The sequence below is a fragment of the Denticeps clupeoides genome, chromosome 3 (genome assembly GCF_900700375.1).
Source record: "Denticeps clupeoides chromosome 3, fDenClu1.1, whole genome shotgun sequence".
Lineage (NCBI taxonomy): Eukaryota > Metazoa > Chordata > Actinopteri > Clupeiformes > Denticipitidae > Denticeps > Denticeps clupeoides.
This window is the reverse complement of record NC_041709.1, coordinates 8,405,279-8,433,125: the sequence shown is the minus strand read 5'-3', so window position 1 is coordinate 8,433,125 and position 27,847 is coordinate 8,405,279. Positions and strand designations below refer to the sequence as shown.

The following is a 27,847-nucleotide window of genomic DNA, read 5'->3' as shown; positions in this document are numbered from 1 at the left end:
ATGTCCCAGCTTTTGAGCGTTTCCTGGTCAGGGAAGCTAGAAGCAGATTTATCATACTGTAACTGTCCGGCTTTAAAAGAAACCAGTGTGCAGTAAATCATTTGTAAATGAAAGATACTAAATGAATGCATCACTCCCATGGCAAATTACTTAAATGCTTGTTTGCATGATCACATGTTGTTTTGGGTTATATATATTTTTACCTGTAGCAGCCATTGCATATTTTTTACGCAAGCTTGAAATGCTTTGTCCCTTTTTTCTCCCTATCCATCTTAAATACTGTCGTTATGCAGCCAAAGGGAGGCACCTTTCTGATCTGTTTATGCAATTTCCCTTTTGGACTAGATGTCTTGCTGTTTAATATTTTTATGTGCAAAATCTTAACTTTACGGGTTTGACACCCCTGATTTCTTATGCATTTAAATCCTTTGCTGCAAATGCAAATAAAACAATCTGTTCTCTGGAAACAATTGTGTAGTTCTATCAGTTTTTCACAATTGTCTTTACACACAAGCGGAGACCAAACGATGTATTACAATGTCATTTTTCACTTTAATGGATAACTAATTCAGCGATCAAACTAACTGGGAATTTTGCAGCACTCGTCATGTAAAGGCCTACGTGCGTCGTTGAAATTCGCTGTACTCGGTTACGTCAAGAGAATTCATATGATTGACATTAATGGTGGCCAGTCAGAACAAAGGCACGGTTCTTCGCGCACTCTGATTGGTCAGCGTCCTTCCTTAAGTTGTTTCCGCTTCCCGTTTCGCCCTCTTTCTTTCACGCGTTCCTGCAGTGAGGTAAGGCCTGAGCTTAGCTTCTGCGAAAATGATCCGCGGGCTCCGTTTGGGGATATTTTGCCGTCCTGTTATCCTTTAGTTCGTCGCGCAATGGCATTTCTTACGACATATGTCTGTGTGTGTTGGTGATGTCTTGGTAATTGTGAACGGAGTCGAAGATATCTTTGCGGCCTGTCGGCGCCATGTGTTAGCCGCGTTTGCGGGCACATTTTTACGAGTTTAACGTTTAAATAATTGCTACTTCAGTCGTATTTATACAGTTAATATATATTATGTCTATTTCGAAGGATGTAGCATTTTTGCGTATTTGGTGCTTTGCTATTATTATTATTATATATTATTATTGAGAATTTTGTCCCATGACTTTCACAGATCCAATCTTGTCTTTAAACCGGCTTTTAACCGATCCTTGGAAGCACTACAAAGATGCCCAGGGAAGACAGGACCACGTGGAAGTCCAATTATTTTTTAAAAATCATCGTAAGTGACCCATTCCCCACCTCCGTTTTGTAAGTTCACTTTTAGTTGCGTGAATGGTGCAGGTTAAGTTACGTAGCAGCTGTTGCGGTGCTGCTCCGTCGTTCCCCCTGCACAAAGCGACGCGTTTCCCACTATCCCTGTCTGTCTGCTTCCCCCGACCTGCAGGGACGCTTGGTCTCGTACACTTCTGTAGTTATGGACCTAACGCCGTCCACGCTATTGGCAGATAGTAATACTTTTATTACGATCGTTGTTTACAGCAACTGCTGGATGACTACCCCAAGTGCTTCATCGTGGGTGCGGACAATGTTGGCTCGAAGCAGATGCAGACCATCCGCCTGTCCTTGCGTGGCAAGGCTGTGGTGCTCATGGGAAAGAACACCATGATGCGCAAGGCCATTCGCGGCCACCTGGAGAACAACCCCTCTCTGGAGAGGTGAGTTGTGGGGCGCTTTGATGGTCTATCTGAACGTGGTAAGGACTTGTTTTCTGTGGGCTACGCTGTTGCAGGTTAAGTTACATAGCAGCTGTTGTAGTGCTGTTCTGTCGTTCCCCCTGCACACAGAAAATGTTACCTACTATCCCTGTCTGTCTGCTTCCCTCGACTGGCAGGGACGCTTGGTCTCAGACATTTTTTTTTTTTTTTTTTTAATTATATAAACATTTCTATAAGAGTTTTGACTATGTAGCTGATATGCCTACTTTGTCTCTAGGCTTCTTCCCCACATTCGTGGAAATGTTGGCTTTGTCTTCACCAAGGAGGACCTAGCTGAGGTCAGAGACCTCCTGCTGGCCAACAAGGTAGGTTTCAGTCTTTAACTGTTTGCTGGGCAATCTGAAGTGAATCTATTTATTTTTTTGGCTTCCACTAATAATCATCTCCATATTTAGGTCCCAGCTGCTGCCCGTGCTGGAGCCATTGCTCCTTGTGAGGTCACAGTGCCGGCCCAGAACACTGGCTTGGGTCCTGAGAAGACCTCTTTCTTTCAGGCTTTGGGCATCACCACCAAGATCTCCAGAGGAACTATTGAAATCTTGGTATGCTTAGTGGCCTTTGGTCTGACTATTTTGCAGATTCTGTTTGGAGAAAATTTCCCTGGTTGCAGGTTAAGTTACGTAGCAGCTGTTGTAGTGCTGCTCTGTCGTTCCCCCTGCACACAGAAAATGTTACCTACTATCCCTGTCTGTCTGCATCCTTCGACTGGCAGGGACGCTTGGTCTCAGACATTCACTTGTACTATTGTGTATTAAATCAAGATTTTTTTTATTTATTTTTTTTATAAACCTTTAGGGGAATTTGAACTGTCCAACCTTGATTTACCTTAACTTTGGATTCTTACCTGTTTCCCCACAGAGCAATGTACAGCTCATCAAAACTGGAGACAAGGTGGGCGCCAGTGAAGCCACACTGCTTAACATGCTGAACATTTCGCCCTTCTCCTATGGGCTGATCATTCAGCAGGTGTATGATAATGGAAGTGTGTACAGCCCTGAGGTGCTGGACATCACTGAGGATGCCCTTCACAAGAGATTCTTGGAGGTAAACTTCTTTCCAGTCTACTTAAAAGTTGTGTTCCCTGGTAACAAACCAGCAACAGTAACAGGGTAGCTGCTTTCTTTGATCAGGGTGTGAGGAACATAGCCAGCGTGTGCCTGCAGATCGGCTACCCAACACTCGCCTCTGTACCCCACTCAATCATCAATGGCTACAAGCGGGTCCTGGCTGTAGCTGTTGAGACTGACTACTCCTTCCCCTTGGCTGACAAGGTGAACATCTTTGTTCCTGCACCAAATCAAATTTGAAATGAGCACGTGGACCTGACGTTTGTACCTTCTTGCAGGTTAAAGCATTCCTGGCTGACCCATCTGCCTTTGCGGCTGCAGCTGCTCCAGTTGCTGCACAGGAGACTGCTGCTCCTGCTGCTGCTGCTGCAGCTGAGGAGGCGAAGGAGGAGTCTGAAGAGTCTGATGACGATATGGGCTTTGGCTTGTTCGACTAAATGGTTGAGCAACGATCCAGTCTTCTCCACTAACTGAAATCAATAAACATCTTGGTTGATAACACACGTCTTGGTCTCTTTACTTATGTTGGACTAAGCAAATAATGTTACTGATCTCTAGCGTGTGCTTCCCTGCTGTTTCGATCTGCATTTTGTGCGCATGCGCGGTCGGTCCGTGGCTTCGGTGGGCGGGTTCTCGGATGTCGCTACCCAGCCGGAGCCTCTGATCGCCGGATCCGTAATCTGCGCTGTAAATGGGTGTGATCCGCTCATACGCCGCCACACGCTTGTAAAATAGCCGCCGGCCAAGGGCAGAGATATTCCGGAAGAAAAAAAAAAAATTAGTTCCAGCTGCCCCTCAGCCGGGGGAGGCGAAGCTAAGCGCGTCCCTGGACTGCTCAACGTTATCCGGGACACCGACCGAGCGCCGCCATGGCCAGAGACTACGATTACCTCTTCAAGTTGCTCATCATCGGCGACAGCGGTGAGGAAAGGCCGAGGATTCGCGACGGGAAGCGGGCCTCCGGTGCTCGCAGCCGCGCGGAAATTCGCGCTCTCGTCGTGTGCTTGTTCCGCCGAAGCTCCTTTTAATTTGCTGGTTTGAACTAGCCGGTTTAATAGCTAGTAACATTGTGTTTAGTCAAATTGTATTTAAAAAAAAAAATCCTACTCGCTAGTTAGTTTCCTGCTATCTAGCAGGTTAGCAGTTCTCCGAGGTCTCACGGAGCCTTTTACCGGAGTTCGAATTTCGCCGAGCCCTTTCCCCAGGGTCGCCCTAGCATTTTACGCGACCCGAGTGGAGTTGGCCGCAGACGAGCTAACCGGTTAGCCGGTTGTCCAGGTCCGAACTCGGGAGCCGACCGGTGTCTTGTTTTGCGTGCAGTTTCCACGTAAAAGTGGCCAAACCGCCCCGCTCGTTTCACGCAGCGGCTCCGCTGTCGCGTTGACGTTCCCGAATGCTCTGACGTGACGCGCTTTTTTTTTTTCTGTGGGTATTGTCTGGGCGTGGACCCCGATCATTGTGTCCCGTGTTTTTGCTTGCATGCCTCTGCTCTCGCGTTGCACCTGCCCGTGATGCTTCCAGGCCCTCGCCTCATCCTCGCTGGTGGGTGGTAGTATCTTAGTGGGTAACACACTCGCCTATGGACCAGACGACCCATGTTCAAACCCCACTTACTACCATTGTGTCCCTGAGCAAGACACTTAACCCTAAGTTGCTCCAGGGGGGACTGTCCCTGTAACTACTGACTGTAAGTCGCTCTGGATGAGGGCATCTGATAAATGCTGAAAATGTAAATGTTCCTCTTCTCCAGGTGTCGGCAAAAGCAGCCTGCTGCTGAGATTCGCGGACAACACATTCTCAGGTAGGGTGCGTTTCAACTCTGAAGTTCGTGTCTTGCAGCGTGGAAGTAGTTGGTACCTTATGGTACATCTGAAGGTATGGATGGTGCCTACACTGTTCATCCAGTCAGCTGCTGTGCTGGATTGATTTTCTGTGCATTTTGTCCAGGGAGCTACATAACCACTATAGGTGTGGACTTCAAGATCCGTACTGTGGAGATAAATGGGGAGAAAGTGAAGTTACAGATATGGGATACGGCGGGACAGGAGCGATTTCGCACCATCACGTCTACGTGAGTACCAGCACGGTGACATACAGTGAGAGCCCTACGAGCTGTATGTGTTACTGTGTGTGATTTGCCAGTTCACATTTAATAGTCATCTCACGATTTGAATACGATGCATCCCAATAATTTTTCCACATTACTTCATATTATGTTTTCAATTACTTCAGTGAGATGAGAGTTAAGGCCTCGTCCACATAGACATTCTGAACCGGATGTTTTTCTGACCTTCTAGGGGTGTCAGGTGACCGTGGACTGAACGCTGCAAATCGGTGTCCACACAGGCGTTCAGCACAAGTGTTCGAATGTCCGTGTGGAAGAGCGTCGCTGTACTCATATTAGGCAGCCACAGTCACTACTTTTTAACTAGCCTTGCTATGCCACTGCCAAACAACCATGAAGCAACTGCGATGCATCGATTATGAGATCATTCAAACACCCTTAATCATCAGACAATAATCTGGGTTGTAACACACTCATCGATGACCACAAAGTCACAGGTCCCTACCATCATGTCCCTGAGCAAGACACTTAAACCTGAGTGTCTCCAGGGGGATTGTCCCTGTATATAAAGATTGTAAGTCTCTCTGGATAAGGGCGTGTGACAAATTCCATTTAATATTCAGAACTCGTGTTGGAACTGTCGGAACTGCGAGCTGCTCTTCACTATGGAACTGGAAAATATGGTTTGAAACCATTCTGGAGTAGATGGCAAATGTGTTTATTGTTCACGCTTTTGAGTAATTCCGATTCAGTCTGAGCCTGTCCTAGACACACTGACTGCCCTGGCATGGACACCAGCACGAGCATCCTCGCTCAGCAGCCAGCGTTCATGCTGAAACTGCTGCATCAGTAGCATGGTTAAGCTGCGGCAGTGGACGTCTAACAGTCTAACAGAGCCTGGTGTTGTTGATGCGTGCTGATGGTATGCTGTAGAAATGTGGTGTGGCATCTCATTAGAGTAAGTGAATTTCAGCCCGGGCCGATTTCTTTTGCAGACCACTGTGTGAGAGGTATGGAGGGGGAAACAGGCTTTAGCCTGAGCAGGAATTGTTGTGGGTCACGGTCAGAGTCAATGCACGTACCTGGAATGCATGCCATCTCCTGTATGCTGCAGGTCAGCAGTTCCGAGTTGAAATGCGGGTCCTCGCTGGCCCTTTACCATATAAAGCGGTTGACAAAGTAGAAAACTTGCCAGAAGGTGTTTCAGGTCACCTCAGACAACAGCTTCCTGTCTAAGAGATCAGTCAGAGTGTTTCACAGGAACTTATGTGGTTTTGTGCCTGTCTGCCGCCAACACCCCCCGTTTGCTTCCTCTCACTAGCAGCTTTTCTGTGCTGAGTTCAGTGGCCAGTTGGATCAAGCTTTGGCAGTGGAACTAAATTAGCAACTTCATAAAATGTTTATTTTAAGTACATCTCAGTTACAGTATCCTGTCCATGTGGTCCAAAATTTAGCTCCAGTTTTTTTTATATTGTGTATTGCTGAAAGAGTTTGGTTGGGTCTGCTGGTCAGCATGGTTTTCTGTTTCCCTTCTGCAGGTATTATAGGGGGACACATGGGGTGATTGTGGTCTATGACGTCACGAGCGCAGAGTCGTTTGTCAACGTCAAACGATGGCTCCATGAAATCAACCAAAACTGTGATGACGTTTGTCGAATACTTGGTAGGTTCTCTGCAGCACTCCATTAATGCTTTGTCAAGTCCACATGTTTCTAAAAGCTTCCCGTCTCCTTCAGTGGGTAATAAGAACGACGACCCCAACTCTAAAGTGGTGGAGACCGGTGATGCACAGAAGTTTGCTGAGCAGATGGACATCCGTCTTTTTGAGACAAGTGCCAAGGAGAACGTCAACGTAGAGGATGTGAGTGGTTTTCTTCTCCCCCCTCCCCTTTCCTTTCCACAGAGGTCTTGTGAAGAAATGACGGATTGTATTTATTAATGAAAAAAAGGAACAGTGTTAGGTGTCAGACGTTGCAGAACCAAATGACTGAGGAGACGCTGCCAGGTTAAGAGATAAGCTTCTCACCCGTTGATCTTGCTGGTTTAGTGTCCGATGGGGCAGGCCAGCTCGACTGAACAGGGTCATGATCTTTTGTGAATCACATGTTTTGGGATTGTCTTCATCTTACCCAGTTTAAAGTGGCTCCTGAGTTCATCCCGATTGTGTCAATTGCAATATATTGCCAATACAGTAATTCATAATATCTGCCCGTGACACAGCTTAAGCCTTCTTCGGCAACCATCATATACCGAGGAACACTGATAAATTTGTCAGACTATTCTGAGGAGTTCATTTTCAGATTGTCAGAGATGTGGGTTTTTAAATTGATTCATTTTTCTTTTATGCCATTGTCTCTATCTGCTTGGTCCACAGATGTTCAACTGCATCACAGAGCTGGTGCTGAAGGCTAGGAAAGAGTCAGTCGCTAAACAACAGCAGCAGCAGCAAGGTGATGTGGTCAAACTGAGCAAGAACAGTAAACGCAAGAAAAAGTGCTGCTAACGGAATGGACACCTTTACAAAATTACAAACAATATAAACAACAAGAACAAAATCAAGAGACTGAGAGACCCAATGCCAACACCCAGAGGACTTCAACCAGTTAAAGATTACAGAGCGCTCTATATACAGATTAAATATTATAATAAAGAGAATTAAGCCCTTTTGGACTTGGGGGTCTAAAGGACATGTATAGACTCAGCTGTACAGTTTTTTTTTTATGAGAATGGATTGGAGTGGTGCTACTCTTTCCTTTTACGGAAGGCAACAAGGAGACCTCTGACGCCACCAAATTCAGATTTTTATGGACATGAAAAATATTTTGTTTCACATCATCCCTCATCCTCTCTTAAAACCCTCATGAAGCTGGAAGCAGAGGACATCAGCCAAAATGTATGGTTTCCTAAGTTTCTGTTTTTCAGTTTTCTAATCTCAGTGCTTACGACGCCTTGTCAGTCATTCTGAGGACGAGCATGGCCTGACAGAGTGATCTGATCTCACATCAGTGAAACAGACTTAACAGAACTGCCGCGCGATCACCAGTGTTCTACTGTTAACCCTGAGCCTACAGTTTGAGTAGAATAACGTTGCCATTGTATCTTTTTCTTTATTTGTGATTTTTAAAAAGTTGTGATTTTTTGTCCATCATGGACCAATCATACATCCCTCCCTCTGCCAATCTCTCAGCAGAGAGAGAACTTATGCCTTTGTGTGTGGGGATTTTTTTTTTTTTGGAAATTTGTATTTTCTTTGTAAACTAACAAACTGTAGAACCACTGTAGAACAACTTGCTTAGAGATGAGTGTTACGGTGTCTCAGATTGATGCCACAGAATTGGACCTGTGAAAGTAGTGTAGGACTTGCTGCAGCAAAAGACAACTGGACCAGTGTTCTAGCAATGCATTGCACACAAGAGTACTGGCAAAGTACCAGAGCCATGGTTCTGTAAGTGGTTATTGCTATAGTGGTAATTCATTACTTCTGCTCACCACAGTGGCAATGTTGGTGAGACCGAAGCCCAGTACTTCTTCAACAGGTTCGAGATGAAGCCACGGTCTCCCGTAGCCCAGCACTTATCAAGAACAAATTTACATGATAGTAGAATTCCCCAGCAAGTGGACTAATTTTATCTCCCCTCCCACGTATATAACCTTTCATCAGGGTCCTGGAGCATTTGTCATGTTTTGGCTGCTGGAGAAATGCTGGAGATTTCATATTTCATTACTAAAATATAAACAAGTGAAATATAGTCACTCCAGATTCAGACTGGCAATGAAGTGTGAACTTTAATTGCATATCTTCTAGGAAAATAAGATCTTTTCCATGCATTTCAAAGGATAATTCATTGAACAGTATGGACTTCAGTGTTGGGACATTTTATGGTGTTCAGTGGTCAGAGCCACACTTTAAAGTTTTTTTTCTTCCTGAGAGCAGATAGGATGGAAGTCTTAAGATTAAGTATACAAAAGATCTGAGATCATGTGTTTTTATTTGTGTGCATATCAATAGTAATTCACACAATGTGCACATGCATATGCAAATGACACATATAAAAACACGCATGTCTGTATATAGACACCAGTATATGCATCTGTGTGTGTGTTTATATATGTGTATATGTTCTGGTCTGGTGCACACTGGAAAGCTGAAAATGTTGCCACTCATTCATTGTTTGCCCCATCATGAGTCTAACCAATAATAAACATATTAAGATAACCTAATGCATGACTGTGTTTAACTGACAATTCCATCTAGTATGATGCGCTGTTGTTTTATGACCACTTGGTGGCGCCTCAGCACAACATTATCCATCTTTGCCTTTCGTTTATTTTTATGACAAAAGGTTTTAAAGTATTTTTTGGCCTGTTTGGTGTGATAGTCAGAGATGCTTTTGTTACTATAAAATACATTTAGGTATTAGCCTGTCATTTTCAGTTATTTGTGCAATAATTTGTTCCCGCACTCTGTGTTACTGTGATGTATTAATCATTCCCTTTTTTAATCTCCAGCTGTCCTCATTTGTCCCTCCTTCTGTTGTCGTGACCCTGGGCCTGTTCTGCTGTGCCTCCCATCTGTCGCTATCAATTAACAACAAGCCACTAGATCATATTCATCAAGAATTAATAATTGGTCAGGCAAAGCCAACGTTCAAGCTTTGAACCGTTTTCTGTATACAATATTCAAGATATTTTGCTGACAGAGGTGATTGAGTTGACAGCTAAATAAGTTGACACGTCACCCATTTTTGAGAAAATTTTTGTAAAAAGGGCAGTGATGCCCTAGCAAGTAAGGAAGCGGTCCTGTATTCAGAAGGTTGGCAGTTCGAATCCCGTCCCCACACTCTGCTCCCCGGGCGCCTTTCATGGCTGCCCACTGCGCACCAAGGGTGATGGTTAAAAGCAGAAATCACATTTCATTGTGTGCACCGACAATCACTTCACTTTCACTTAAAATGGATTTTAAGTATTTTTATATATGAAATAAAATTCCAAATGTAAAATGTTTACTAACATAGAGGTTTCCTGTCTCCATTGGGTTAGTAACTGTGACTGTACCATCTGTGGTTTATACAAGGCAGGTATTGAATAAATCACGTAATATTGTGTGTTATCTTGTTCTTCCTGCTGTTTCTTTTTTTTGTGAGAGTTTACTTCACTCATGACATTTTTGAATCGCTTACCCATGAACTGAACCCTCTCCCATTCTCAGCTGTAGTAATGACAGACTTGGCGAGAATCCCTTTCTTCACAGAGGGATTTTGCCAGTATATCCGTGTCTGCTGAGAGATCCAAATCTGGCAGAGATAACCGCCTCTGACAGATCAGTTTCACATAACCTTTGCTGTGATCTTCCTTCAATTTGTTACATGTTCCTTGGGCTGTTTAGGCCATTTTATCTCTGAAATGGTGTTTGTTGTCACAGTATGTTCTTACAGAGCAGTTTTTCTCAATCACATAATCTTTAAAAAATGATGGAAGAAAACAGAATGGGAAAGGGCGGTTCACCCAAAACACGATTACACTGGAGCGCAACCCCTAACATACCGAGCATTGTTGGACAGGAAGTAAGAACTGACCTCTCACTGACCATTTCCGGCACCAGGAAATGAAAGGACGGGATTATTATTGCACATGTGCCTTCTTCCAGTTTGACCTTTGGATTATTGTTAAGAGCTTCATTATTTCAGGTGTATTCTGTGTGCTCAGTAGCCTACTCGCACCATGCACTGAGCAGAGATTAAAGGAAAGTTTGACATCATAATATTCTCGGATGTTTCTGTATGTTGCCAAACATTTTAGAAAAATAATAGTTTTGTATTTCATTACTAACATGTCCCATTTTTTCAGCAAATAGGTAATAATAATAAACATTGTAATACATGTAATGTTATCATCAAAAGTAACGCTAACAATAGAATCATGTTTTAAAAAAATCTGATAATGGTTTAATTTTACAGCCATTTATTGAATGGTTTGTAGTTTGCATTTAAATTTTTTTCTACTTATTAAAACGTGAACGTTTTTTTTAATTTATTCTTTTTTTCCACAAACGCATGGACCTGTGACGTAGATGTGACGTGATCCCTCGGTTGAGCCAATCAGATGAGAGAGAGAGCGCGCAAAATTTGAAAGTGAAGCGGAAGCGCTGTTACTTTTTCCACTGACAGCAATGTTTTTGTTATTGGGCTATTCTTTTTTTTAACCGTTTAGTGGATTAAACAGCTTTTGGTAAGTGGTATTTCTCGTAAAACGTCTTTAAAAGGTCGCTGCTGGTTTTATAGAATGCATAAACTGCTGAAAGATATGCTTGGGCCGCCTGGCAGCCCGTTTTACTAAAATTGGGTAAGCTAAGCTAACTGCTATTCACGAGAGAACAGTCGCTCCTAGTGGTACTTTTATTTTATTGTTAACATCTTCAAGTTCTTACTCTAGGGGAAGTGCGTGTCTACGCATCTTACAAATACATACAACGTGTGAACCGGGCATATTCAGCGAGAGTACATATTGACACTGAAATATTTCTGTTTGTTTGGGGTTTTTTTTCTTCTCCAGTTTTTAAAGAAATGCTGAAGTTTAAATACGGAGGAAATGGCAGCGTTAAAGACCTGGCTGCGATGGATCCCGTCACCAGCCGCTGCTCGCGGCTAAACCAGCTCCTACAGGTTAATACCAAACAATACAGGAACAATTAAAAACTATTTTGTTACAATTTGTTACTGATATGTATCCCTTGCACTCGTTTTTTAAGTAAATTCAATAGACATGTTGTCTGCTTTCATCTCTTGCCTCCAGGGAAAAACCAGTGTACAGGCACATTCAGGCGGAGCTTTGACACGGGAGGGGCTCTTGGAGGCTTTGCTCCTGCTCTACCAGGAATGTAGATCTCCTGAGCTCATGAAGATCAAACACGTGGCCAACTTTGTCAACAAATGTAAGCATTTGACTTTGACTTAGTTAATTTCTCTGCATTTCTACTGCAAGTATGATGTTTGCAATTGTGTGTGTGTGTGTGTTTTTAATCTGCAGTCACAGATGTTGTTGCAGAGCTGCACGAGCTGCAGCCAGGTCCTCGAGATTTTGAGGTCCGTGGTTTGGTGGGTCGAGGACATTTTGCTGATGTGCAGGTTGTCCGGGAAAAAGCCACAGGTGACGTGTATGCCATGAAGGTGATGGATAAAGCCTTCTTGCGCATGCAGGAAAACGTAAGTAACATGACTTTGCATCTCACAAATTTTGAATATTTCAATATTCAATGCATTCTTGAGTCTTCTATCACTTTTTAAACAGATAGTCTTCTTTAGACTTGCTTAGCTAGACTTTCTTATTAAGTTGATTCTTTAACATTATTAAGTGAAAGTGAAGTTATTGTCAATGTGAGGCACAGCAAGCACAGCACACGGTGCACACAACAAAATGTTTTTTAACACCCTGTGTAGGATTTGAATCAGCAACCTTCCGATTGTGGGTCCGCCTCCTTACCCGCTAGGCCACCACTGCCCATTTTTTTCACACAACATATTTACTTCCAGGTGGCCTACTACAACGAAGAGAGGGCAGTCTTAACCATGAACAACAGCCCTTGGATTCCGCAGCTTCAGCATGCTTTCCAGGATAAAGACAACGTTTACCTGGTAAGGTTATCTTTTTTACATTCATTCCTCTATGCCTTGATAGATTGAATTTGTCCAGTGCTTTTGCAGTTGAAAATTAAACTGAAATACAATTTGATCAGCTGTCATTAGTTGTGCATCTTTCCTGTCGTATTGCATTTTTCAGTATTCTGTTTACAGTAGAGAACAGTGAACTGTTTTTTTTTTTTTGTTTTTTTTTTTTTAAAGCTGTCCAGCAGGGGGCGCTCTTAATTCAGTATCGGTTACAGAATGCCTGCGCTGCCGTATAAATGGATTCACACTTGCTTTAAATCTCACCAAATATAATGTTGAACATTAATAAATCCATTAAAATTGCTGCTATAAAAGATGACACAATTTCTAATATGCTCTGAGCAGAATTTATTCTTCATCAGTGGTGTATGTTAGATGTAGCCTTAAAACACGAGAAGGAGAGCGCATGGTCGCAGCTGCAGTATGGTATCTTTATAGCTCACCTGTTTACAAACATGTCTGCCAGAATGCAGTACGTCATAAAGGAAGCTTTTGAGGAAAAGCTTTCTGTCAGTTGGAGGAGACACTGCAGACTGCGTCTTGAGACAGCAACAGAGACAGCCATTGTTTATTCGTCGTTTCCCTTTATTACCATGTATTTCATTTTGAATGATTTAATTAAATTTCAGCAGTTTATCTTTACCAAAAAGGGTTTAGGAAATAGCTGTTTATTTAATGAACCCACACAGCCTATGTAATGAATACCTCACAATCAGAGAATGTGTGGGCATTTGTGTGGGAGGATGTTTTCTTGTTTCTGTAGGACTCCGCCCAGTGTGGATGGCACACAGGGTTATTCCTGGGAATTCCGCATCAGAACTCTCTGATCTTTATTGTTACCCACGGCTGTGACTGGGTCCCTGCCACATGCACAGCGAGATCTGCTGCCGGAGCATTCCCAGAGGGTGCTCTCCCACATCACAAATTGGGAAGAAATGATTTTCTCATGCCTCCCCACCATCCCCCTGGCTTCCACTCCCGACAGCCGAGCAAAAAATACTCTTAATCCGTCTTTGCCCGTGTGCAGGGCTCCAAAGACCCTCTGTACCTTGTTGCTAGGTAACGTGGCTAGAATGTTGCCGTTTATGCTCTGGTGCTTCTCACACTCCCATTCATGGTCTCTGTGTCCACAGCAGCACCTACAGTGCCTCTGCGGCTACAGATGTATACAGAGAAGCTGGGAGTGAAAACGTGTCTTGCTTGTGAACAAACCAAAAAAATAGTACTTGCTGTTGTGTTATGTTGTTGTGGAGTTGCTAGTTCAAGGGCACCCTGGTAGGCTAAATGAAATTCTGGTTTGAAAAAAACAAAACTTTAATGGAGATTCTTCTCAGATCTTTCGCAGCTAGGTACTACACTTCTTTCCAAAGCGAGTTGTAAAGCTAGATGATTCATTCGAATTATTTTGTCTTCTAGCAGTCCAACCAGGCATCACGCAACACAAGGCAAGCCTAGACTGCTGTCAGACAATGTATGTGATAGATATCTTGAGAGGAAAATCCAGAGGAAATAAGAGTGTGCTGACCTGTTTATGTTATTCATAAGGCAGTGCAAGACGTGAATAATGCATACCAACTTCGATTGGTGTTCGAATGTTGGTCTCTCTGTCAAAATGGCTTGTTCGCGGATTAGCATATTTAGTGTGTTACTGAACTTATGTATTAATTTATTTAAAAAATTGATTGATCGGATTTGTGTTGTTGATCCTCTGCTGTGTGTAGCTAAAGAAAGTTTTAATAGAGCTCTTTGGCCACAACAAGCCTTTATTGGATTTAGCCATTTCTCTATAGAATGTTCTTCGCACATGAATAGTTTTTATAAACTCTAAATCATTTTATACATATTCAGATTATTCAATTTGCATTCTGGAACCTCACCTGTAAATAGATTTTTTTTTTCTCAAAGAGATTTTATTGGATTTCCATTAAGATTTGACTACCAACATTTCCTCTTCACTCTAGGCATAGCACAAGATGTAGATTAGGTTAATTACCTTATCCTAATTCTATTCTCAGGCTGAATAGACTCAAGCAATCATCTGATTGTCCTGACATTAATGATTGAGATTAGAGATAATTAGGAGTATTTAATGGACCCATCAGAACAGTGTCATATCAGTTTTAGTGCATATGCTGTTGTAGGGATACTATTAACATGCTGGGTTTATGAATGGGCATGTCTAAGGTAGACAAAAACAATTTACATGCATCTTCTGTAATTATCTCTTAACAAAGTGTGCAGAGTCTCTGTTGTTCTGCAACATCCCCTGGGAGGAGCAATTTGTTCAAATCTAAAGAAAAAGTTTACCTTTTGTGAATTAATTTCACTTACAATCTTTGTTTCTTTGTTTGAAACTTTGTTTTGAATAAAGGTTGTGAATTGCCCTCACCTTGGGGCAGTGGTGACCTAGCAGGTAAGGAACTCGTAACTAAAGTGTTGCGGGTTCAAATCCTGAACAGCCAAGGTACCACTGAGGTCCCCTTAAGCATGGTACCGTCCCCCTACACTGATCCCTGTGTGACTTTCATGGCTGCCAACTGTTCACTAAGGGTGATTAGTTAAATGCAGAGGGCACATTTTGTTGTGTGCATTGTGTGCTTGCAGTGTATCACAATCACCTTCAATTATGATAGTTCCAGTGTAAAAGAGAAGTTAATAGGCACTGTTAAAGTAACATGCACAAAAGATCTCTTTATTATTTTCTTCCATCCCGGGAACATGAGTAAATCTCATTTGGGCAGTCTTCAGTTGCTGACACAAACACATAATTTTTTAATTCTTGCTATGAGCTCCAAGCACGGTGAGATGAATTGTGCTGGTGTCAGTAAATAGGTTTTCATTTTGCTCCTAGCAGAATATTTGAGTTCACTCATTCAGACTGTATAATTGGATAGAGTATAATTAGGATTAATGTCCTGCAAGACTTGTCTGGGTAATTGCCTGATAGTTGTGACCTGCTGTCTCTCACTACTTTGAGGTGATGGAGTACCTGCCAGGTGGGGACCTCATGGGCCTGATGAACAGATATGAGGAGCAGTTTGATGAGTCCATGGCACAGTTCTACCTAGCAGAGCTGGTGCAGGCCATTCAGACGGTGCATCAGATGGGATATGTCCACAGGTGAGATCCCAATTCTGCACCTTGAGTTCAAGGTGCATTCAGATAACGCTAAAATCTTTTTTTTTTTGTGTGATACTAGTTTAAAACCAATTCTTTCCTCGTCTTCTTTCCTGTTTTGTTTTGAATCCTTGCAGAGATGTCAAACCAGAGAATGTGCTCATTGACCGCACAGGACACATCAAGTTGGCAGACTTTGGCTCTGCAGCCAAACTCTCTACAAATAAAACAGTAATCAGTATTTCTCTGAATGAACAGGATATAGTTCTTATGATGAACATTTAAAATAGATTGTATTCAGTCGGTGTGGTAAGGATGGGAATATGTTCTTAATTAATCATTTGGAGTTACATATAAAAAAAAATAATAGATGGTGATTTATTTGAATGCTCTCACTGGTACTCTACAAACTCTGTACTTTCCTCTGGTAGGTTGGTGCCAGTAGACTTCCTGTGGGTACTCAGGACTTCCTCGCTCCTGAGGTCCTGGCAGCCGTGAACAGTGGAGGCCAATCGAGCTATGGGCCAGAATGTGACTGGTGGTCTCTGGGGGTCATTGCTTACGAAATGCTATACATGAAGTCTCCTTTTGCAGATGGCACCCCCACAAAAACCATCCACAACATTATGAACTTTCAGGTTAGCCAAATTTCTAAGCATATTTAGTATAGGTATGGACTCATCAGGAATCTCATTCATAATGCACACTTTAACTTTTTACTCATTTTTCAGCATTATTTGAAGTTCCCAAATGAGGCAAAAGTTAGTAGGCAGTTTGTGGACCTGGTACAGAGCCTGCTTTGTGGAGTGAGGGATCGGATTGGTTATGAAGGGCTGTGCTGCCACCCCTTTTTCACTACAGTGGACTGGAACAGCCTCAGACAAGGTAGGAAATAATGAAAGGCGTTTGACATAATCAGCTCTTTATTCACTATAGCTGTATTCACTATTAGGTTGTCAAAATTAGTTAAAGCTGTGATATTTAACTGATATTTGAACATTTTAACTCCAATGTGTGCCAGGTGTAATTTCTTTTGTTTGAATCATTCCAAATATGTAAATGTATTACATATGTATAAAATATGTATTATGTCAAAGATTAAATAAGATTTAATAAATAAGATTAAATAAAGTTTTGGCCAGTTTCATTTTCAGCTTATTTTATGAAGGAAAAAATATAAGAATGCATGATTGCATTACAATTTATACAAATGGCTTGGATTTATTTTACAGTTTCGGGGGGCAAATGAATAAAACGTTTAGACAAGTAATAATTTACCTAATGAAAATTCTGCTTCTAAAGGTAAAACGTAATTAGCCCCAATAATTCAGTGTTTGTGTCCTTGGATTGTTTGAGTGAATTACATGACTTGTTTTGGGCATTCTGTTTTGTTATGTTCCAAGGTGTGTGAAGTAAGTCAGTGAATAATTGTTGGCTTTACTGTTTAATGGTCTGCAGAGCCACAGTGTATTTGTTTATCAGATACCAGATTGCTCTGCAGATCGTAATAGCGTCAAGTTAAAGGCTGGGCCTCTGAATTAAGCTATTAAGCCCCGAGCACATAAGGCTGAGTGCATCTCTTATTTCCCCCCAATATTCTACTGGCAGAACTAAACACAGCATAATACAAGCAGACAAAAATCTTGTATGTACACACAGCATGATCCACAGCCCTTAGTGACACACTTGTGTTATTTACACATGTGCTTACACACACACACACACACACACACACACACACAGAGCTGACATGCCCTCCCCGTTGTCTGGCCTGGGGGGGTGAGGATTTCTGGGGATTTAGTGCCTATTATGTGACATGCAGGTGCTCTGTTGGCTGCTCTCATGAGATCCCCTCTGATGTTTAATGAAATCTAATAAATTGAAATCTAATGGCCTGCATTTTGACATTACTGTGAAGCAGGCTGTACTGTGCATGTTCCATATGTAGATGTACACATGCAGCAAATTCAGCCTCCGTGTGTTACACACTGTTATATTTTGTGAATCATAACATTCTTAATAAAAAAAAAAAGAGAGAGATTTCTGCAATTGTATGCATTTCATGCACAGGCAAATAAATCATTAAGCAATGTGCACAGACTGCAAATGCTTGACACTATAATAGTGCTGGATGTACCCAACATAGACACACCTTCACAGTTGCTCTCTGCAATGGCCTATTGTGAGATAATGAGATTCCCCATGTTTGGACTGAGTCCAGCATCTCATATGGAGGAGGAGCAGAAGGATGTGAAGGGAGGAGCAGGGAGCTTTTTTGTAGTGTGCATCAGTGTGAGCTGCATAGTTGACATTTGCTTGGTCATATCCAATTTTGTGGGACTAAAGTGTGATTCCAGTGAGGTGTTTTTGAACCAAAACAAAAACTATTGGGAAGTGTGTGTATTCTTTTTTTTTCCAATTAATGACCTCAGAATGTTTAGGCTCCTTCCAGGTCATGTAATGGGGTTGTTATTGTCAGAGAATGTAGCTCAGAGCCCATTTTGGCCATGTTGTGTGTGGCACTCTTTGAGACTGAAGGGCAGCTCTGTTTTATTATGTGCCTTGAAAAAAGACATTATATGGCCATTAGACTGTTATTTGGTGCATTGTTTGTGAACAAACCCAGCAAACTCGCACTGCATAATGCCTCCTCCATCTACACTAACATGCCTCTGTCTGAGTCCACAGAAAAAATATCTGAATGTCCACTCATGTGTCCATGGGAATAATGATGTATTGAAATAAACTAAGGAGAAATAGTACACACTGACATCACATTTTTGTCCTTCTGTCATTCGTTATAAGGCTGATTGATCTGCAAATAAATAATTTTTTTAGGAACAGGCTAAAAGAACAATGAATATTTTGTGAGTGCTTGAGACGTGCTTGAGTCCATTGCTCGGTGATGAATTCTTTGTTATGGAAAGCACATAAACTACTGTGTGTGTGTGTGTGTGTGTGTGTGTGTGTGTGTGTGTGTGTGTTTGTGTGTAAGGGAGAGAGGAGAGAGTGCAGATACAAAGCTGGGTTTTGGCTGTGACTCACGCTGATTAGCTGGAGCTGCTGCAGTGAGGGAGAGAGAGCGAAGGAGAGAGCGATGGGAGGGGGAAAGAGAGAGACAGTGCAAGTTACCGCACTACAGCCTCAGAGCTTAGCCCCCCTCCCCTCTGTTCCCTCTGTTTTTATCTTGTGCCTCGTTCACCGTTCATCTTTTTCCCTCTCTTTCTCTCGCTGTCTTCCTTTCATCGCATCTTCCCATCCCCTTGTCCTCTGATAATTATTTTCTCTCATTCTGTTTTTTTCCCCCCCCCTCTCCTAAGCACTCCCACCCTTTGTCCCTACTCTTCGAGCTGAGGATGACACCTCTAATTTTGAGGAGCCGGAGAAGCCCTCACCCCGGCCGGTGGCTGCCCAGCGAGACCCCCCGCGATCGGGCTTCCTGGGCCTGGACCTGCCCTTTCTAGGCTGGTTCTTCAGCAGGGCACTGACCGCACTGGCAACATCTGAGTAAGTACCTGCACCAGCACAGCAGAAACATAAAATAAGCACACGTTTTCATTCACATATATACTTGCTTACATACCTGCTGGAGCTGCAGTATCACATGTGGCTGGGTTACCAGTGGCAGCGGCAACAGCAGCATCAACAGGGACGAGGGTGCATCGCCACGGCGACAGTCACCGGGCAACACTGTGGATCACTGTGTGTGTGTCTCTGTGAGTGTGTGACGCATCACAGCATTGTATCCACGCAGATCCAGCTCCTCGGTAGTGGAGTCTCAGCATTGAGCTCCCACAGACACCACCTCCCCCACCACCCCCACACACACATTACAGACAGAGGGATGGATTATTATGCATCGTCAGTCACTCTGCTGCCCCTGTCTTATCCAACACACACACACACACACTCGGAGTTAGACTTGGATGAATGGGAGGTGAATGGGCAGGAGTGCGTGCAGGACTACAGCAGCTGCGAAGAGCCTGTGTGTGTGTCTGTGTGTGCGTCCTTGCACTCGTGATGTGGTCGGGCTCCCACAGCTGATTGATATTCTCGTGAGTGTGTTATCCGTGTGTGAGCAGGGAAGCTGCCGGGCTCGCCCTCCCCCGCCTGATTGTGCACGTGCGCATTCAGTATCGCTGTGTGTTGGCGCGTAAGTGCATGAGCATATTATGTCGATGCCCGCTTTTTACTGGGTGTGTATGCTTGTGCTATGAGTGTGTGTAATGTCTGGGAGGCTTCCTCTAACCAACCTCTGCTTTTTATTCATCCTTCGCTCACATTCTCTTTCTCCATCCTTCTCCTTATGTCGCGCTCAATTTATTTTAATTTCATTTCTGTCACGTTCTGCGTTTCTTTGGCAGATCTAATTTACGTTTAATTGTGAGGATGATGCTGAGCTCTGGAATATTCAGTAATCCAACAGGATATAGCTTGTGGAAAAATGGTAGTACCAGCTATGGTATGTTATTTCTGAGCTGTTTTCACACGGGCACATACTACATGTCTGGTATGCGTGTTGATATGTGCACATGAGGTGTGATCAACAAATTGTTTTGACAAAATTCTTTGGACATTTTACTGCTTTACAGAAGATTCTTTACAAAACATAATAATTTAGGGCTGTATTTTCCGGATACTGTTTAAGACTTACCACATGTTAATGTCACATTCATTAGTCCACCCGACTGAGGTGCTGATAATGTGCATGCTTCCTGTGGTAGCAGTGGCATTCCCAAGATGCCTATACAGGGGAGTCCTGGCACGCCTGTGGACTGGAGGTATTAGGAGCATAGAGAACAGAGGGAAGTATTGACTGGAGTTGGTTTCTGTCCTCCAGAATGTGCAAGTAGGGTGAGTGACAGCTGTCATTCATCACCATTGGATCCTCCTCTTTTATTAGCTTTGTTTTCGAAAAAACATTCTAAAAGATTGTAATGCAGATTTTGGTGACCGTAGCAAACAAGCCCCACCTGTAAACAATTAGCAAAAAAAAAAAAAGTCCCTTCATGTAAAATTATAAAAGAGCCAATAGATTTGCCTGAGATGAGGTGTAGCTGTAGATTTAGAAAAGTCAAGAGTTTTGATCTTGGGTCCTCACAAATAATTGAATTCTAATGTTTGTTTATGTCAGAGAGACTGTGCTCTGAGAATTGAGAATGTAGAAGCACTGGGATGGGTCAATGTAAAAATAAGATGTCATCATCATGTACAGTTCATGCATCAAATTGTCGGCCCAGTTCAAAACCTAAATTTTGTCCTTTCTATTATGTTGTGTGCAATATTTCTAACTGTGCAACATACTGTTAAAATATTGTGACAGAATATTGAATGAAGGGTTGTGAAAAGCCTTGCTGAAATGTACTTTTAAAAAAAATACCTTCATCTATGAGCCTGCATGCATCCTTTCCCCTTGATCAGATTCAATACGAGTAAATCAATGGTATGAATTTGGTGGCAATTAGTCCCCCCACCAATCTCTCTGAGCCCACTCGATCACACCTAGGCCAGGTAGTGTGACACTCATTAACTGGTTCGGTCATGTTTGTTGATGGAACAGGAATGAAATGTGTCTCTCAGGGCTGCGTTCAGAACCACTGCTGTAAAACAAATAAGCTCTGGAGCTGAATCGGGATCACTTCGTCTCTGAGGTGCTAAGAATGAGATGTATGGGTTTGTGGTCACTGGCATTTCTTCTGATTTAGGAGAGCATGGAAGCTGTAGTCTCCAGTGAGAATACTGCCTGTGCACCAATATGCCTGGATTTTCACAGCAGCTAAAAGTTTTTGTTTTGCTTGTTTAAAAGTTTTTTTTTTAAAACTGAAGTATAATGTTATAGATGTTACATCATTTATGATTGTGCTGCTGCCTTCAATTAATTTTAGTTTTACTGAGCTTCCTTTTTGAGATTGTTTGTCAGGTACTTAAGCATGGAACATAATATCCATGTGCAGCACATATATTTTTTATGTGTACAGGGCAGTGGATGCCTAGCCGTTAAGGAAGTGGCCCCATAATCAGAAGGTTGCCAGTTCGAATCCCAATCCACCAAGGTGCCACTGAGCAAAGCACCGTCCCCACACTCTGATCCTCTGCTCACTAAGAATGATGGCTTAAAGGCAGAGGACACATTTCGCTATGTGCATCGTATGCTGTGCTGTGTATCACAATGACAATCACTTCACTTCCTCCCCCCCCCCCCCCCCCCCCCCCCCCCCCCTGTCTTTATGCACAATTAGTGATTGGCCTTGTGGGTAAGGAAACAGACCCACATTCGTAATGTTGCTGGTTCGAATATCGAACCACTGAGCTGCCCCTGAGAAAAATACCATCCCCACACACCGCTCGTTCGGGGGATGGGTTCAATGCAGAGGCCACATTTTACTCTGTGCACTTGGTGTTGTGCTGTGCTGTGGTGTGTCACATGTGACAACTAATCACTTTCACTGGGAGCCAAATGTGCCTCAGCACTCTGCTGTGAGGGTAAAAATAGTCTTATCTCTGATTTCAAAGTGACACGCCAAAATCAATTTTACATACTTGGGAATATTCTTTTCTTCACCATGAAGTCTAAAAATCGACTGATTCTCCAATATTACACCCCTTTTTTTTTCTTGTTCACATGCTGGTAGATATATGCTGCTTCTGCAAGGTGGCTCAAATTCTATAACAGTATTTATTTACCAATTTACCAATTTACCAATTAAATGTCAGGATAACAGCAAGTCTGCAGTTTGCAGGGACAACTCTAGGCTCATGATTTCCTTTTCAAAACTAATTTTCATGTTCTCCTCTTTATAACAGATCATGGTGTTATAGAACGTAACACTCTAGCAGTGGGGAGTCTGGCATCCCATGTAATTGGTATATCTTTTGCTTAGCTGAAGAGAGCGCTACGTCTGCTTTACAATTCATGCTTTAATTTCGGGTGTGAGGCTGTGAGTATTTGCACTGATTCATACTTAAAAATGGCAATATGTTTGTGTATGTGAAAGCTTTCCTGCTTTCAGGCTTAGAATATGTTCTTAAAAATAGTTTGTCGTTGCTGCTTTAGGTGGTAGCCATTGTCTCTAGTTCCACTGTAGAGTTTTTGAGAGGGTTAAAGAAAGCCACTATTGGAAGAGGAGAACAAATAATTCTCAACCCAGTCTTGGCAAGAGCCAGCAGGAAGCATTAACAGTGCTCCAAAACCAACTGGAAGAAAATGCTGCAGTCTGGTGATGAGAGTAATTGGGCTTTTGTACTAGGCTTTGCTTTCTGTGCCCTTTTTGGTTTAGTGAATAAAATGGGGATATTTTCCTCAGTTCAGAGCAGTTTAGATTCAGTATCACTTTATTATGCTTCCACGAGTAAATAAAGAAGTTATTTGAGGGGAACAATGCAACAATGCATTTTTAATACTTGGGATGGTACATCAATATAGCAATATATTGGCAATACGTTATGGGTATGCTGGTGTTCAACTGAAAAAGCATCTCCATACAGCTGGTCTCCTGGAGTTTTTTTGATATGCAGTGAACTGGCAACAGGGTTGAGTTGCCACTGTGCATGTGGTGATCTTTCTGGTACAGTCATACAGAAGAGGTACTGCAACAAGTGCTGAAACCCTTAATGATGTGTTAAAGTCTAAGGGTGTCCGAACACACGGCTTGGGCTGCTTAGTGGAGACCAGAGTGCCTGTGCTGACCCTTGTTGTAGAACACTGTGCAATGGAAGAAGGTTTAAACAGGGAAGGAGATTAAGAGTAAGAGAAGAAGGCATCCTGGTAAAGGTTGTGGAATGCCTCTGGCAATGTTCTGTGGGCGAAACCTTGGGTCCTGTATTCATGTTCATATTATTTTTCACACATATCACCTACCCAAAGGTTTTTGCAGACCACATACACACCTTTATGTCCACGGTATTCCTTGAAGCCACTGCTGTTGGAGTAGATCTGGCCACCTTATTCTTTAGATCTATGTTCCTTCTGTTGAGCCTTCTTTGCTGTTTTTTATTATTACTTAAGGACCATAACAACACCTATTTAAATGTGTGTGGTTGTCTGTGTTCTGAGAAATCATAAGTAAAATGCTACAAATTAATTGGCTAATGCTAAGATTCACTTATGGGCCTATAAAGGACACATGTGTTTGCTTTGAGAAGTGGCAGTTTGTCGAAGCACTGGTACATCATTGTCTGTAGCACCCAGACAGTAGTGTGGTGTTAAGTACCAAAGGCACTTGCGTGAGCGTGCTGGCGTGTGTTGGAGCACAGCCCTATGACAGAGCGTGTCTGGATTCGAGTGGGAGGACCACAGTCTGAATTAGACAGGCAAGGGGAACAATGGTGGGCAGAGGTGCTTCTGGGAGAGTATTTATAACACACATGATTCAGCAAGTGATTGATCCCTCTTCATTCTCTCCTACATCAGTGCCAGTTCATTCATCTGTTCCCAGACTGTGTCTCTGTAGAGGTAGCATCTGAGTTGAAGAGACAGCTGCATGGTAACTTTACTGGGAATGTGTTGTGCCGGCTGTGTTCTTAAATTACTCTGAAATTGCTTCAAATCTTGCTTTGATAGTTCCCTCACTCACTCTCTCGCAGCTAAAATATCTGTCTGGCAGGGTGAGAATGACTGGCCCTGTGATTTATGGGGCCTGTTGCAGTCTAAAATCCCAGCATTCATTACCAGAACTTTACCGGAATGCTCTTAATTTCATTCTACCTCTTTTGTTTGCGGGTTATTAGATGTCTGTGTGCTGTGTGAATTGCTGGATACAAATACCATTTGGCACCTCAGCATCTCAGTGCTGATTTTCAGTGTAGTGTCACATTGACATTCACTCACACAGATTTGTGTTTAGTATTGAGGCGACATTTATAGTGTTATGGCAGTGGGAACATTTCATTTCTAATAATGCCAGATATATCTTATATTTTTACATTTAAGTCGCTCTGGATAAGAGTGTCTGATAAGTGACATAAATGTAAATGTAATATTTTTGATGAGGCATTGGAAAAATTTCCCCTTTAACTGAGGCTTGATCATTAGTTATGTAGTTATTGTAGGTTTTGACATTACTGTCTTACTGTTTTATTCATTATAAACATGTTTTTTTTAATGTAAATTCATTAATGTGCTATGTCAAAAGTACCATTTAAGTACAGTGGACATATGTGTTCTCATTACATTGATCCTCTTTGATATTGCGTTAGCATTCAGAGGTTCGATCATCATCTCTCAGGGGAACTGTACAAGAAATATACCCACACATTTTGTTAGGCCCACCGGTGCTGCTAAACGTCTGAGAAGTTAGACCGTAACAATGTAACATGGGAGCACTGTAGGGAATTTAGCCACTCAAGTGATGTGCTTAGAGAAACCAGAGCCAAGGACAGGTTTTCCATTTCACACCCCTACATAGCACCAGCTCACATTTTTAATGGCAGGACTTTGTAAACGATTAGGTATCGTTGGTACATCAAATTACTATTGTGGGGGGAGAAATTTAAAACAAAGTTGTGGCTGTTGGTCAATCAACATTTGTAGTCGTTCTGGAGCGCCTGCAGCATTGCTAAGCCTTTTTACCCCTTGCTGGATATGCCACACCTTCCCCACTTAGAGGATGCCAGGTCAAGCCAGTGTGAAATTCCATAATAAATAAGATGTCTATGCCTGTTGAAACTTATCTAGTTCTTGCCCAGGGATAGCCAGTCACTGAGCATCCTCACAGAGATCCACAGATTTCATCTTTGGAAGATCATTCAAATTGGGTGCTGTAGATTTATTTTTGCATTGGGTGGTCTTGTGGCTGAGGTGATGTAAACAGAAAGCAGAGTAGTATTTGGCTTCCGTGTTTGAGTCAAGGGACTTTGCTGGGGCACTGTCCAAGTTGCAAATCGCCAGACTTTGTATGTTAGAGTTTTAATATTATGGACACTATCAAACCTTAAAACAGTCTAACTAAAGTTTAACTAATTATTTTTTTTATGTCCATGCTTATTCTTGCATCCCAGTATGGAGCAGTTACATTACATTGGATGAATGAATGTAATACAATAGAAAGAATTGTTAATTGATGTTACACATTTGATTAATTTCATTAACATTTAAGAAGTGGTTATCTTCCTGAATGTTCTATTCAGCTCTATGTTAATGTTTACCCTCGCTTACACATTTTTGAGGATAAGTGCTTGTCTGATGCATTATTTTGGATAATTCTGGAGGATGAAGAGCTGTAAATTATATTGAGTATTTATAATAATAGTATATAAATTTTACATTTGCTCAGTTCCTGTTGAGCAATATCAATTTGGTGGCAGAAGAGATGTAGTTGCAGCTATGGTGTGGTGGGGAAAATGGCGAATGTAGCTGAATGAGGGGGCGAGTAAGCAGAGTAAACAAGTTCAGACAGTACAACACAGTTCACTCGTTGCGAGGTTTCCATCTCCTCTCAAAAGTCAGCGACTTGCCACGGGGCTCAAGGCCAAAAAATGCGTGATTTCTCCTGGTAAGAGATGAATGTCTGATGTCCCTGTGTGATAGTCATGCTCAACAATCAGATGTGTAATCTGAAAGCCACGGCCACATAAATGCAGTGGTGGCCTAGCGGTTAAGGAAGTGGCCCTGTAATCAGAAGGTTGTCTGTTCGAATCCCGATCCGCCAAGGTGCCACTGAGGTGCCACCGAGCAAAGCACCGTCCCCACACACTGCTCCCTGGGCGCCTGTCATGGCTGCCCACTGCTCACTCAGGGTGATGGGTTAAATGCAGAGGTCAAATTTCACTGTGTGCATCGTGTGCTGTGCTGCTGTGTATCACATGTGACAATCACTTCACTTTTTTTTTTTTTTAAAGTAAGGGAGCTCGCTCTCAACTTGTGGTATGCTAGTTACAGTTCATATTTCAATGTGCGGTTATGCTACAAATGAAATCACAATCACAATATTTTTCAAATAAATTGCGATTTAAAAAAGGTCATTCAGCTAGGCCTGTTACGATCTATAAACAATAAATCAATTAATTAATTAATTGATAATTAGAATGAGGTCGACAATTTTTCCAGCTGTGATCATTTTAATTTTCATGCTTATTTGTTTATTTTCCTCATATTTCCTGATATCAACCAAATGGGGAATTTTGTCTCTTTTAAACGAACCGGCACATTTCGCTCAGTTCACCAAGAAGAGCTGGATCTTTCGGCTCCTAAACAGCTCTTCAAAAAACAAGCAATGAACGGGGGGTTGTAAACAAACCCTTAAAAAAATTCCATGGAAAAATATTTAATATAGATGTGAAGAATGACAGAGAGAAACAGAGATAATTAAACAACATTAAGTCTCCCGAAACCTAAAGCTGGTTTCAGACCGTTAACAACTTTTTAACAAGACTGAGTCATGTATGTCTGTGAGCCTACACACACACATTGTTGTTTTTTTTTGTTTTTTTTTATTGCTGCAGCCGATAAATCGTCAAAATGTTAAATGCAGCAATTCTTCCGGCTATATGCTATGTTTCAAAAAAAAAATATTCCAAATGCTTGTGAAAGCCGTGCATAATAGAATTAGGGTTTTCTTTTGAAATGTCACATGCAATCAAAAGTGGCAAAAGACAGCTGTATTGTTTAGCATTTTTCACAGATTTTTGGCTGCACATATATTTAATTCATATGAGGGTTTTTGTTAGTTAGCAATTAGTTATAAAATACATTTAATTTTTTGTTTTTTGTTGTGTTTGGTTTTATATTCATTTTATATTTTTGTTAAACAGAGACTGAGAATCCATTTTATTTATTGTTTTTTGTTGTTTGGTTTATTTTGGATATTAAATATGTCTTCCAGTCCCAGTGTTAAATGTTCTTTAGAAATTAAAGTTTATTAATTGTTGAAAGGCAGTAGTTGCATTAATATGCCATTATCATTAAATCATTTGAAAATGGACTGTACAATTTTAAAATGTACAATTTTATCATTTTTTGCCATAATTCCTGGAAAATGTACATTTCAGCAAAAATTGTACATTTTCAGCCCTACTATTCACCCTGTTAAGATGATAGTGCCTGGTGTGGCCTTACTCACCAAATGTTCACATATGTGTGCTATAGTATCTTGTATCTAATTTAATGCATATGTGCACTGTGATCACAGGGGAATGTTTCAACTCACTATGTAATTTTCAGA

At 42.0% G+C, this 27,847-nt stretch overlaps 3 protein-coding genes and 2 non-coding genes across 7 annotated transcripts in view; all 5 read left to right on the top strand.

The window, feature by feature from the left end:
- Window positions 1-757: 757 nt before the first annotated feature.
- On the top strand, window positions 758-3,346 carry rplp0 (ribosomal protein, large, P0). Its single transcript, XM_028971023.1, has 8 exons — window positions 758-800; window positions 1,173-1,280; window positions 1,541-1,716; window positions 1,994-2,081; window positions 2,172-2,318; window positions 2,635-2,820; window positions 2,907-3,047; window positions 3,122-3,346. Exons 2-8 carry the CDS (start codon window positions 1,227-1,229, stop codon window positions 3,278-3,280), a joined length of 951 nt encoding a protein of 316 aa, XP_028826856.1. The 5' UTR covers window positions 758-800; window positions 1,173-1,226; the 3' UTR covers window positions 3,281-3,346.
- LOC114787236 (small nucleolar RNA SNORA63) lies at window positions 1,785-1,912 on the top strand. Its single transcript, XR_003749366.1, has one exon. It is a non-coding gene; the product is annotated as a small nucleolar RNA SNORA63 (small nucleolar RNA).
- Window positions 2,381-2,508, top strand: LOC114787237 (small nucleolar RNA SNORA63). The gene has a single exon (XR_003749367.1). It is a non-coding gene; the product is annotated as a small nucleolar RNA SNORA63 (small nucleolar RNA).
- Window positions 3,347-3,461: 115 nt separating the features above from the next.
- rab35a (RAB35, member RAS oncogene family a) lies at window positions 3,462-9,124 on the top strand. The gene is made up of 6 exons (XM_028971024.1): window positions 3,462-3,764; window positions 4,594-4,644; window positions 4,791-4,914; window positions 6,447-6,571; window positions 6,645-6,769; window positions 7,283-9,124. The coding sequence occupies exons 1-6, from the start codon at window positions 3,713-3,715 to the stop codon at window positions 7,409-7,411; spliced, it is 606 nt and encodes a 201-aa protein (XP_028826857.1). The 5' UTR covers window positions 3,462-3,712; the 3' UTR covers window positions 7,412-9,124.
- Window positions 9,125-11,039: 1,915 nt separating this feature from the next.
- The window catches only part of cita (citron rho-interacting serine/threonine kinase a), a 48,054-nt gene continuing 31,246 nt past the window's right edge, over window positions 11,040-27,847 (top strand). For 2 of the 3 annotated variants that reach the window (XM_028971388.1, XM_028971387.1), the window contains exons 1-10: window positions 11,040-11,136; window positions 11,461-11,570; window positions 11,701-11,839; window positions 11,935-12,110; window positions 12,438-12,539; window positions 15,550-15,692; window positions 15,827-15,920; window positions 16,121-16,327; window positions 16,421-16,574; window positions 19,010-19,196. In XM_028971388.1, the coding sequence (XP_028827221.1) occupies window positions 11,472-11,570; window positions 11,701-11,839; window positions 11,935-12,110; window positions 12,438-12,539; window positions 15,550-15,692; window positions 15,827-15,920; window positions 16,121-16,327; window positions 16,421-16,574; window positions 19,010-19,196 (1,301 nt within the window). In that variant the 5' untranslated portion in view covers window positions 11,040-11,136; window positions 11,461-11,471. Of the gene's footprint in view, window positions 11,137-11,460; window positions 11,571-11,700; window positions 11,840-11,934; window positions 12,111-12,437; window positions 12,540-15,549; window positions 15,693-15,826; window positions 15,921-16,120; window positions 16,328-16,420; window positions 16,575-19,009; window positions 19,197-27,847 lie in introns of those variants that run through there. The other variant, XM_028971386.1, reaches the window with a different exon arrangement.